This window comes from Poeciliopsis prolifica, unplaced genomic scaffold, assembly GCF_027474105.1.
Source record: "Poeciliopsis prolifica strain line A6 unplaced genomic scaffold, Auburn_PproV2 SCAFFOLD069, whole genome shotgun sequence".
NCBI classification, from domain to species: Eukaryota; Metazoa; Chordata; class Actinopteri; order Cyprinodontiformes; family Poeciliidae; genus Poeciliopsis; species Poeciliopsis prolifica.
This window is the reverse complement of record NW_026562444.1, coordinates 1,900,571-1,912,641: the sequence shown is the minus strand read 5'-3', so window position 1 is coordinate 1,912,641 and position 12,071 is coordinate 1,900,571. Positions and strand designations below refer to the sequence as shown.

The 12,071-nt window shown below is 50.4% G+C and overlaps 2 protein-coding genes and 2 long non-coding RNA genes across 4 annotated transcripts; 1 reads left to right on the top strand and 3 right to left on the bottom strand.

Moving 5' to 3' along the window:
- Positions 1-1,945: 1,945 nt before the first annotated feature.
- Positions 1,946-5,549, top strand: LOC129351792 (transmembrane and ubiquitin-like domain-containing protein 1). The gene is given in 4 exon segments (XM_055020675.1): positions 1,946-1,961; positions 1,964-2,309; positions 5,020-5,153; positions 5,156-5,549. Coding segments are annotated over 4 exon segments (711 nt in total). The 3' UTR covers positions 5,371-5,549.
- LOC129351794 (uncharacterized) lies at positions 3,992-5,025 on the bottom strand. The gene is made up of 2 exons (XR_008604785.1): positions 4,925-5,025; positions 3,992-4,820 (listed from the first exon to the last, which is right to left on the bottom strand). It is a non-coding gene; the product is annotated as an uncharacterized LOC129351794 (long non-coding RNA).
- A 2,120-nt stretch (positions 5,550-7,669) lies between the features above and the next one.
- Positions 7,670-10,017, bottom strand: LOC129351790 (dynein beta chain, ciliary-like). The gene is made up of 10 exons (XM_055020674.1): positions 9,965-10,017; positions 9,790-9,895; positions 9,620-9,711; positions 9,428-9,547; positions 9,212-9,355; positions 8,961-9,137; positions 8,655-8,891; positions 8,393-8,561; positions 8,196-8,316; positions 7,670-7,733 (listed from the first exon to the last, which is right to left on the bottom strand). The coding sequence occupies exons 2-9, from the start codon at positions 9,878-9,880 to the stop codon at positions 8,264-8,266; spliced, it is 1,083 nt and encodes a 360-aa protein (XP_054876649.1). The 5' UTR covers positions 9,881-9,895; positions 9,965-10,017; the 3' UTR covers positions 7,670-7,733; positions 8,196-8,263.
- Positions 10,018-10,024: 7 nt separating this feature from the next.
- On the bottom strand, positions 10,025-11,544 carry LOC129351791 (uncharacterized). Its single transcript, XR_008604784.1, has 3 exons — positions 11,501-11,544; positions 11,238-11,430; positions 10,025-10,113 (listed from the first exon to the last, which is right to left on the bottom strand). It is a non-coding gene; the product is annotated as an uncharacterized LOC129351791 (long non-coding RNA).
- Between the last annotated feature and the right edge of the window lie 527 nt (positions 11,545-12,071).

Here is a 12,071-nt window from a genome sequence, read left to right as displayed (position 1 = left end):
AGCAAATAACCACTTTAACCTGAGTGACCAAAATTATGGGATGTGTAAACATTGATGAACGATTCATCTAACGTTTCGTCTCTTCTGCTGAACAAATTCATTGTTTTCTGCACTTTTATCATGTTTTGATTGAATTAAAAAATAATTGACTGTTTAATTTTAAGGTCAGAAACGAGCAGCGATTTATTGTTCTCTCCCCTGCATGTTTTATGTCTGTGGACCGCCTGTGTGAAATGTCCCAGTCCGTAAATCAAACGCACAAAAACTCAAGACTTTGGCTGTAAGTTAATAATCAGTTGTTTTCGGGGTGTGATGTGTTTTAATTGAGCAAAAAAACATCAGACATCCACTAGATTTTCTCCGTTTGCTTCTGACTGGGACATTTTGTGATCAGCAGACGCGTTAATCATGGCGGAGAGCGGAGTGAGGCCTGCTGACAAAAACGAGGAGCTCCAGGAGAGATCAGAAACTATTTGAAATGAAAAATAATAGACATTTAGAAACAGATTAAGATTTAGGCACCTGCTGCGAGAAGATCTATCCTGACTCAAACTGCAGCTGTATCGCTCCTTTGCAGATATGCACTGTACCGATACACACTGTACCGATACACACTGTATCGATACACACTGTATCGATACACACTGTACCGATACACACTGTATCGATACACACTGTACCGATACGGCCTGTACCGATACACACTGTACCGATACACACTGTACCGATACGGCCTGTACCGATACACACTGTACCGATACACACTGTACCGATACGCACTGTACTGATACACACTGTACCGATACACACTGTACCGATACGGCCTGTACCGATACACTGTATCGATACACACTGTACCGATACACACTGTACCGATACACACTGTACCGATACACTGTATCGATACACACTGTATCGATACACACTGTATCGATACACACTGTACCGATACACACTGTACCGATACACACTGTACCGATACGGTGTATCAGTACGCACTGTAGCCGTATCGGTACCGTTTTACTCACCCCCCAGGTTCTGACTCAGAACATTCCTGATTTCTCTGGAGGTCTGACCTGCTCCTGGTTCTGTTGAATCCGGTTCTAATGATCGTAACGTGCTTCAGTCGCCATGGTGATGGAACCAGAGGTTCCATCACCATACATACAGGCACTGTATGCACTGTATGCACAAATGCATAGAGGCACTGTATGCACCAACGCATAGAGGCACTGTATGCACTTTGTGCATACAGTGCATACAGTGCCTGTATGCACTGTATGCATACAGGCACTGTATGCATACAGGCACTGTATCATACAGTGCCTGTATGCACTGTATGCATACAGGCACTGTATGCGTTTGTGCATACAGGCATGTATGCACAAACGCATAGAGGCACTGTATGCACTGTATGCACGAACGCATACAGGCACTGTATGCATACAGGCACTGTATGCACAAACGCATAGAGGCACTGTATGCACTGTATGCGTTTGTGCATACAGTGCCTTTATGCACAAACGCATACAGGCACCGTGCCTGTATGCATACAGTGCATACAGGCACTGTATGCACTGTATGCACAATGCATACAGTGCATACAGAGCCTGTATGCACTGTATGCACAAATGCATACAGGCACTGTATGCACTGTATGCACAAACGCATAGAGGCACTGTATGCACTGTATGCGTTTGTGCATACAGTGCCTTTATGCACAAACGCATACAGGCACCGTGCCTGTATGCATACAGTGCATACAGTGCATACAGAGCCTGTATGCACTGTATGCACAAATGCATACAGTGCATACAGAGCCTGTATGCACTGTATGCACAAATGCATACAGGCACTGTATGCACTGTATGCACAAACGATACAGTGCCTGTATGTGTTTGTGCTGCTCACCTGAGCCGTCCCTTGTTCAGGTGCGCTGCCGGCGATGGCTGTGATCGAAGGCGTGGGGACGAGGTGACGCTGCTGTTCGGCTCGCTGCTGCTGCTGATGGTGCTGCTGCTCGCCTGGGTCTCCACCCGCACCCGCGAGCCCCTGGAGCAGCTGTTCCCGGGCCACGCCCTCTCCCCACAGGACACGCCCCTCTCCTCCACCGCCTCTGTGGGTGATGGTGCTCCGTCCGAGGCCCCGCCTACTGGCCCCTCCCTCCAGGAGGAGGCGGAGCGCGAGGCGGGAGACGGGGCGAGGCGGCGGGGAGCAGAGCGGAGCATGGTGCTCCGCCTGAAGTTCCTCAACGACACGGAGAGAACGGCCCAGGTCCAACCGCACGACACCATTGGCTACATCAAACGGTACGGACCGAGCACCAATCAGAGCAAGAGGGTCTTAGTGTTGCCAATCATCCTCTAAGTGGCGCTGCCACCTCCACCCCCCGCTTCCCTACAGCTTTTTCCTGATAACACACGTGATGGTGGATAAACAAGTTGTTTCTCTGCCTATGGCATATTTAGCAGCTAGTACATCAGGATGATTGACACCACTAAGCTCCAGGTCCTGGCTCTGGTTGGTTGTTTTTTGTGCATTTCGTCAGACGGCGTCAGTTAACAGTCTTGAGCATTTACTCCACATGTCAGACAACAAAGAGTTTTGGATTCTCTGCTCTTCATCTTTGTTATAGAATTAATTTTGGTAAATGTTTCATGTTTGGGAAGCTGTCCAGGACGGCGGCCATCTTAGTTGTGTTGCATTTCATACAGAGTCATGTTATAACAAATCAGTGACTCTAGTGCTGGACTTTATTACCGTCTTTACTCAAGCGTGATTGAAAAACAAACCTCCGGCCACTAGGTGGCAGCAGTGTTCAAACTAATCAAGCCAGTAGAAGCAGCTGATTAATTCAGGATTGGATGTTTGGCCCAGTCAAAGTCCTTCCTACTCATTCCTCCTTCCTGTCCTTCAGATGTGTGTACATGCTGGAGGGTTTCAGTGCGAATGGCGTCCCGATTCGCTGCTTCATGCTTTAGCCCCGCCCCTTTCTGGTCCTATTTCTGTACTTATGCTAAACCCGCATCCAGGCAAGTTCACCTGGCTGCAGCTAACAGGAAGGGCGACGAACCGCTGTCACGCTCAGACCTTATATGGAAATGGGACCATTGCAGTCCGGAAGTGAAGGGGGCGCTGTTTCCTATGTCACCCTCCCGTTTTTCTTTATAAATCTGTGATATACTTTCACCTTTTGGAAGGATTTTCACTCTCAGCTTCTGTTTGAGCTTCTCTCTATCATTCGATGCAGCTCACAGTTTAACACATTCTGTAGCTTTCGGTGAATTTCTAAATCTGCTCCTCAGTCGCATCTTTTTGGCCTGCTGCTGCCTCTGGTGGTGTGGGGTGGTAACAACTAATATAATTACACGACCAAGATGTGGAGGTGAAAAGTTCAAACCCAACATCGTCTCGTACACAAACTCTAGTGAAGCCAGAGAAACATGGCGTCTCTGAGGACAGATCAGAAAACATAGAGCTGAGCTGATTGTCCAAAATATTTCACATTTGCCAAAGTTTCAACAGGTTGGCCATCAGAGAGACTGGGACCACTTTACTTTCAGGTTTTGTTTAGGTCATTTAGTTAGCTCCACCGCTTTATGAAAATGAAACATTGTGGTGTTTTATAGGAGAAGTTATTTTATATAGTGTCAATAATGCCATAATTACTAATAATTTGAATGGTTTAGTCCCATTTCCAAATCAGGAATTGGTCGGCATGTCTCCGCCCTTCCTGTTTGCTGCATTCAGGAGGACTTTGGCGAAGCGTATTACCACAATTTGTATTATTTTATTGAACACACAAAAATTACGCCAACATGCTCACATCAGCAAGTCAATCAGAAACATATCAGAAAAACATCTCATCTCCTGTGTTAACCTTTCCTGCTGAACCTCTGAACGTCGTGGGGAAACAGGAAGCTGCTTCTCGCTCTGAGGCTCAAGTGGTTGGAGGTTCGATTCCCTTTGTGGTTGGGCAAGGAGGCAGTCGCAGGTTCACATTAGCTGCACATTTATTCCTCGGTGTATCAAACATACACGACTAACAACTGTTACACACACAACTCTACTTACTCTAATAAAGCTCTGTGACCTGTTTGATTTATATTGAATTTTGCTCCATATTCAACAGGTCATAACAAAACACATTAAAACAGCCAAATATCTCCAGCAACGACTTTGGAAAGCAAAAATATTACTGTACATTTGTAATGTTTTTTAGCAGTAAAGGTCTAAACCAGTCGGCCATCTTGGATGTTGACATTTTGACACAGACGTTGTGTCCAGTTTGCTGTTTGTAACCAAAACATCCTGATCACCTCTAGTGACGGGGATTAGGACCAGGCCCTAGAAATGTATTTGCTGTCAAAGGAAAGTTTGACAGGAAAAATGTCAGCAGATGTCAGTAAAGCAAGTTTTATGCCAGGCTGAGATTTCTTGTCAAATACAAGGAAAGTTCCACAAGCATAGTTATAGTGACAGATTAAAGATGCTGGAAGAAAGTTGTTAAATCCTCTAAATAGTCAAATGACTTCATTAATAGTAAATTAGAGTAAAAAAGCTTGAATAGTGATCTGACCTGCTCAGCTCAGCACGTCTGGTTCTTTCTTTGAAATGAATCTTTTAAAGTCGTTCAGCTGATTATTTCTGTCTGACGTGTTGAAAGATTCAGTATTTTGTCTCTTTTGATGGTGACGTGTCCTAAAATCATGACTTTATTTTCTACAGTTTTCCTCGTACTGAAACACAAGCTGAGCTCCGACTGGCCAGGAAATAAAACTCCTCGTCTTTTCTGACGAGCTGGAACGTGAACCCTGCTGCTGCAAATGAAAAACAAAAAGCTTTTCTTCAGTCGGAGCAGCTGAAACATCATCACACATTATTAAATATCACATCTGTATCAGTATTTCAATGAGGAAGTGACCTGCTGCCGTTTCCTGGATACACAAAGCTGGTGACAAGCCAAGAGGTCTCACTCTGTGCGGTTCTGACCCAGTTCTGCTTCCTCTGTCCCTCCAGAACCTACTTTGCGGGTCAGGAGCAGCAGGTGCGTCTCATCTACCAGGGCCAGCTGCTGCAGGACGACGCCCAGACGCTGGCCTCGCTCAACCTGGCCCATAACTGCGTCCTGCACTGCCACATCTCCCAGAGCGCGCCGCCCGGGCGGCGGGGGTCCCCCGGCCCGCCGACCAGGTCCAGGTGGCGCTGAACGTCGGCAGCCTGATGGTCCCGCTGCTGGTTCTGATGCTGTCCGTGCTGTGGTACTGTCAGATCCAGTACCGGCAGTTCTTCACGGCGCCGGCCACCGCCTCGCTGGTCGGCATCACCATCTTCCTCAGCCTGGTGGCCTTCGGCGTCTACCGCCGCTAGCTGCTCTCTGATTGGCCCGCCGCCGTGGGCCTGCACATTCTGTTCCATGGAGACGTGGAGCACGACAAGGACTCTGATCTTTATTTTTTAGCCGACGTTTCTCTGTAACTTCTCATCACTGTGCCTCAGTTCCTCCTGTCCGCTCTAATCCAGAATAAATCACTAATTTATCCCGCTGAGTCCGACTCTGAATGCCGACCCGGTTCTACTGGTTCCATTGAATCCACTGGTTCTATTGGTTCTACTGGTTCCATTGAATCCACTGGTTCTATTGGATCCACTGGTTCTATTGGATCCACTGGTTCCATTGGATCCACTGGTTCTATTGGATCCACTGGTTCTATTGGATCCACTGGTTCCATTGGATCCACTGGTTCTATTGGATCCACTGGTTCCATTGAATCCACTGGTTCTATTGGATCCACTGGTTCCATTGGTTCTATTGGATCCACTGGTTCTATTGGATCCACTGGATCCACTGGTTCTACTGGTTCTATTGAATCCACTGGTTCTATTGGATCCACTGGTTCTACTGGTTCCATTGGTTCTATTGGTTCCACTGGTTCTATTGGTTCCACTGGTTCTACTGGTTCCAGTGGATCCACTGGTTCCAGTGGATCCACTGGTTCTATTGGATCCACTAGTTCCATTGGATCCACTGGTTCCATTGGTTCCACTGGTTCTACTGGTTCCAGTGGATCCACTGGTTCTATTGGATCCACTGGTTCTATTGGATCCACTAGTTCCATTGGATCCACTGGTTCCATTGGATCCACTGGTTCTATTGGTTCCACTGGTTCTACTGGTTCCATGGAATCCACTGGTTCCATTGGATCCACTGGTTCCATTGGTTCTACTGGTTCTATTGGATCCACTGGTTCTATTGGTTCTACTGGTTCCATTGGATCCACTGGTTCTATTGGTTCTACTGGTTCCATTGAATCCACTGGTTCTATTGGATCCACTGGTTCCATTGGTTCTATTGGATCCACTTGTTCTATTGGTTCTACTGAATCCACTGGTTCTATTGGATCCACTGGTTCTATTGGATCCCTTGGATCCACTGGTTCTATTGGATCCACTGGTTCCATTGGATCCACTGGTTCTACTGGTTCCATTGAATCCACTGGTTCCATTGGTTCCACTGGTTCTATTGGATCCACTGGTTCTATTGGATCCACTAGTTCCATTGGATCCACTGGTTCCATTGGTTCTACTGGTTCTATTGGATCCACTGGTTCTATTGGTTCCACTGGTTCTACTGGTTCCATTGGTTCTACTGGTTCCAGTGGATCCACTGGTTCCATTGGATCCACTGGTTCTATTGGATCCACTAGTTCCATTGGATCCACTGGTTCCATTGGATCCACTGGTTCTATTGGTTCCACTGGTTCCATTGAATCCACTGGTTCCATTGGATCCACTGGTTCCATTGGTTCCACTGGTTCTATTGGTTCCACTGGTTCTATTAGTTCTATTGGTTCCAGTGGATCCACTGGTTCCATTGGATCCACTGGTACTATTGGTTCTACTGGTTCTATTGGTTCTACTGGTTCCACTGGTTCTATTGGTTCCACTGGTTCCATTGGATCCACTGGTACTATTGGTTCTACTGGTTCTATTGGTTCTACTGGTTCCATTGGATCCACTGGTTCTATTGGTTCCACTGGTTCTATTGGTTCTACTGGTTCCACTGGTTCTATTGGATCCACTGGTTCTATTGGTTCCACTGGTTCTATTGGTTCTACTGGTTCCATTGAATCCACTGGTTCTATTGGATCCACTGGTTCTATTGGTTCTACTGAATCCACTGGTTCTACTGGTTCCATTGAATCCACTGGTTCTATTGGTTCCACTGGTTCTATTGGTTCCATTGGTTCTACTGGTTCCACTGGTTCTATTGGTTCTACTGGTTCCAGTGGATCCACTGGTTCTATTGGATCCACTAGTTCCATTGGATCCACTGGTTCCATTGGATCCACTGGTTCTATTGGATCCACTGGTTCCATTGGTTCTACTGGTTCCACTGGTTCTATTGGATCCACTGGTTCTATTGGATCCACTGGTTCTATTGGATCCACTGGTTCTATTGGTTCTACTGGTTCCAGTGGATCCACTGGTTCCATTGGATCCACTGGTTCTATTGGTTCCATTGGATCCACTGGTTTCACTGATTCAATTGTTTTTGTTGTTCTATTGGTTCTTTTTGTTGTACTGGTTCCCAGTACCAACTGTGTTGCTGCTCCTCCACCCCAGTTCGTTCTGCAGAGGGTCAATGGAGACCAGGTTTATGTTTGTGTTTTTATTGAGTCTCTGCGCCGCCCCTGGTGGTGGCTGGAGGAACGTCAGGCGCTGGCCGCTCACTGGAAGAGACAGGAAGAGGAAGTTAGACAGGAAGCAGCTGATGGAACCCAGCCGCCTGGAGCTCCAGGTTCTACCGGGCCCTCCTGGGTTCAGGGGAAGCTGATGAGGACGACAGGCCGATTACTTTAACAAGGATATTTGCTGCGTTCCAGTTGTAGTCAGAACTGGAAAAAAGATCAACTGGAGTCTGGCAAACGTCTCCCAGTTCCCACCTCCAACATGGCCGCCAGTGGGTTGCCAGTGGGCGTGGTGCAGTACCAGCACTGTCCAGGGAGAGGCGCTGCTCTGTTTGACTTTTACGATGTGCTTTGATTGTTATAACTGAATTCTGCTGAACGGATCACTTTAATGAACTGATTCAGTGACTCAAATGAACTATTGTTCCCATCGCTACCACGAGTGGCCCAAGCTCTGTTCCGACAGAGCGCCTAGCAGCTGTGATGTCACTGTGATGTCACTACCTGCAGCTTGGCGGCCAGGTGTTCGGGCAGCTCCACCCCGGCAGCCTCCAGCAGCAGGATGGTGTCCGTCAGGTCGAAGGAGGTGGAGCCTCGGTCTTTGGGTTGGGTCTCCTGCTGGAGGCTGAACACAGAGAGGCGGGGGGGAGGGGAGGTCAGCTCCCACCAGAACCGATCAGAACCCACTCAGGGGACCTCACCTGTTGGTGGCCGACTCCAGCAGGAAGTCGGTGTACATGTCTTTCCAGTCCAGGATGATGGACAGCAGGGAGGTGATGAAGGGACGCATGTCCACCTGCACCAGCCCTGCAGCACCAAGCCCTCATCCAGGTGAGACACCTCTGAGCTGACGGTCAGCAGCACCTGGATCTGAAGGGGGCGGAGCCCACAGAACCACAGCTGGCTCAGGTAAGACTCCAGACAGAACAACACTGACTGTTCAGGTGTGTTCAGGTGTACCACCTCTCTCTGGAAGTCCTTCAGGCTCGGCGGGTTCTTCTCAGCCTCAACCTCTCCGACTGCCAGCGGCTTGCCGTAGTCCAGGAACTCCTGGAACACGGCCCGCTTGTCACTGAGCCACAGGTGAGCGTACCTGTTCAGCTCCGCCCTCAGCTTCTCCGCCTCCTCCTTCATCTGCAGCAACCTGGCCATCACTTCCTGTTCCAGAGCGCACAGCTCCGGGTTTTGCCGCAGGCTCTCCTGTAACACAGGTGAGGAGCGGAGTGACGGAGCCGCAGGTCGTGTCGGACGGACAGACGTCCGACTCACCTGGTAGTCACCGTGGCGACTGACAGAGATCCTGGGAACCAGAGCGCCGGCGCCGTAAACATCCCTGATGATGGTTTTCAGGAAGGCGGTGGGGCCGTCGTCGATCGACGGCTCAAACACGAGTCCTCTGGAGTCCCGCAGTTGCAGAGAGACGGCCAGCAGGGCGGCGCCACCACTCTGCAGAGAAAGACGAGCACCAGTACTTTTACAGAAGTCACCTCTAGGTGTGTGTGACCTGCAGGTGTGTGCACCTGTGTGTTCATGCTGTCGGTCAGGAAGCGCAGGGCTCTATGCAGCAGCTGCAGCAGGCCGTCTTGGACTCGGTCGTCGATGTAGTCCAGGTACCCGGTCCAGGCCTCAGAAGCCTCCTCAGCTCTGTACAGATCCCTGTTTACCTGAGAACAGGTGAGCCGTCCTCATCAGCGCCCGGCCCCCTTCTCTCCGTCCTGCCAGGTGTTCGGTCCTACCTGTGTCAGGGTGAGCAGCTGCTCCCCGTCTGCCTTGATGCCGCTGCAGGTGTGATCGTTGACGCTGCTCTGCAGCAGAGAATCATCTGAACGCAGCAGAAGGTCAAGCTCCGCCCACCCCTGAACAAACACAGCTCAGAGCAGAGGGGTGTGACTCAGCTCACCTGGGTGATGTTAGTCTGTTTAACTCACCTGTGTAATGCTTCTCATGGCGTCCATGTTGGCTCGAGCTTCTGTGATGCTTGAATGAACGGCCAACACCTGCTGGCTCTGCTGCTGCATACCTGGACACACACAGGGGTCATGGCACCGCCTTGCCGCCGCAGCAGCACCGCCTGCCGCCGCCGCCGCCGCCACTGCACCTTTATAGATCCACGTCTTGTTCTGCAGTTCACTCAGAGTGTCATTCAGCTGCTGCAGCTGCTTCTGGATCAGTGGAAGCTCCGCCTCCATGGCCCCGCCCACCACCTGAAAGAAGAACGAAGCGTCACATGACGCGTCTCCTCCTGTGTGCGCAGGAGGCGCAGCAGCAGGAACCTGGTTGTAGCAGGACACGGTCTGGTCCAGCAGGAGTAAGGTGTGTGTGATGTCGTCTCTCTGGCCAGCAGGAGGCGGTCTGCGTCGGGGCGCAGCGCCACGCCGCCCTCTCTGCTCACGTAGCGCAGCTGCTGCAGCACCACCTCCAGCTGCACAGGAGGAGACGGAGTCAGAGAACGTTCCTCAACTCAACAACACAAGAATGTTCTGGAGTTGTTGGCAGAGAAGCCAAAACCTGGGGGAACCGGAACCACTTTACAGCCCTGGACCCGCCACACATGGACAGGCTGCACACAACTCTGACGATCAGTGACTGACGTCTCGCTGTGTTCACACGCAGACAAAGGTTCAGATCTGGACCAAATCTAAGGCTGCAGATCAGAACCGACACCCAAAGGTTTGCACATGCAGCAGCTTCAAGTCGGGTCGGGATCAGGACCCGGCCCGGCAGACACAGACCTGGACCGGATCACAGTCTGAGCCTTTCTTCAGCGGTGGCCATGTTTTCTTTCTGATGAAATAAAGACATGGGGTCCGTTTACGGTCCGGACCAATCCTCACCGCGCTTTAGAGCAGATCGTTTTGGATCAGGTGAATTTGTTAGTTTTCCAGCAGCCAATCAGCCAATCAGGAGCCATAAATACTGATGATGGTTTCCAGTTTCTGTTGGATGTTAAATTCATTTGTCTGCTAATAACAAGAAGATTAAAGTTCATTCATGGTGTTTTCATCAGTCTGGCTGGTTTTCTGTCCACTCAGACAATCATTTGTTGCACAATTTATGTGTTGTCTTTAGGTTTAGAGCCTCCAGGTGGCGCTGTGGCCTGATGATCCATTAGGTCGTCCTGCTGCTTTAAACTGGCTTTGCTGGGGGATATTTAACATCTATTTATTATTATTATTTAATGTTCCAAATATTTGACCAGTCGTGATTTTTGTCATATCCGTCTATCGTCGGCATATTGTCGTTTTTGGACTTTGATCAATTTCTGATCAAAGTCCGCCCGCCGCTCCGCCCGCCCGCGACAATGAACAAGATAAAGAGGTTTAGGGCTCCTCACGTCAGTTTACTGCTGCCGCATTGCATTGTGGGTAATATCTGCAGAAGGAGGGCCTCACCACTAAACTGGGCGGAGCGACAACTCATCCAGGTGCTTTGAGCATTCTTGTTCCACGGTCTGGTTTCAGACGTCCTTCCTTGACCTTTGACCTCTGCTGAGATGGGACTGGTTGGAACTCTGCTCCAGCCACCGCGGTTCTGGTTCTGACCTACCTGCTTCCTGCCGGCCACCTTCAGGTGGGTCGGCGGGTCGATCTGGACCAGCTTCTGGTTCAGGACGGAACTGCAGTCCTCCTCCAGCCTGGCGCTCCATTCGGACCGGGCCGTGGTTCTGAAGTCCTGCAGCAGCTCCACCACCTGCTCCGCCCTCTGCAGCAGCACCGGCGCCGAGGCCACGCTCCCACTCCTGAAAAAGAGTCGTAGCAGAACCTGTCCTGGAGCGCGTCCGGACTGCAGGGGTTCTGATTGGGCCTTACAGGTTCTGGATGGTTCTGAAGCTCCTCAGAGTCTCCTGGGTTCGTCGCAGTTGGCGGTTCCAGCAGAGCCGGGCGGCGCTAGCCGGGCAGAACCGGAACCACAACTCTGGTTTTTCCTTCTGGCTGTAGAACTCCAGCTCGGTCCGGTCCAGGTCTGCCAGAACCTGATCCTCTAGCCGGGCCAGGCAGGAAGGCAGCTGGTCTTGGACCCGGGGCCGGTCCAGGAAGAACCAGAACATCTTCACCACCTGGAACACACAGCCAGGTCAGAACCAGCCGGATCCGGTCGGGTCACAGAGGCTCAGTCAGCACTGGAGACGCTGTGACCCGATTCTACCCCGGCCGGCCTGTACAAATGGAGTCCCATCTATTCAGTCTAACTCTACGCGCCCCGCCATAATAAAAGCCCCACATAGCACTGCATGGCGGCGTCTGTCGTAAAGGTTTATCCCAAACCTTCCCGACTCGGAGCAACAGGAAGCTGAGAGCGAACAGGATGAGCTGGACCGCCGACCATCTGAGCTACCCCGTCAGATTTCCCTACCGCAGCACGGATCGACAGCTGGCTCTG

Bases quoted from the DNA above. Each gene is read 5' to 3' on its own strand.
- LOC129351790 (XM_055020674.1), bottom strand. From the start codon at position 9,880: ATGGAGGCGGAGCTTCCACTGATCCAGAAGCAGCTGCAGCAGCTGAAT. The intron at 9,712-9,789 runs GTGCAGTGGCGG...GTGTGTGTCCAG, and splicing joins CAAGACGTGGATCTATAAAG to GTATGCAGCAGCAGAGCCAG. The intron at 8,317-8,392 runs GTGAGGTCCCCT...CTCTGTGTTCAG, and splicing joins CTGGAGTCGGCCACCAACAG to CCTCCAGCAGGAGACCCAAC.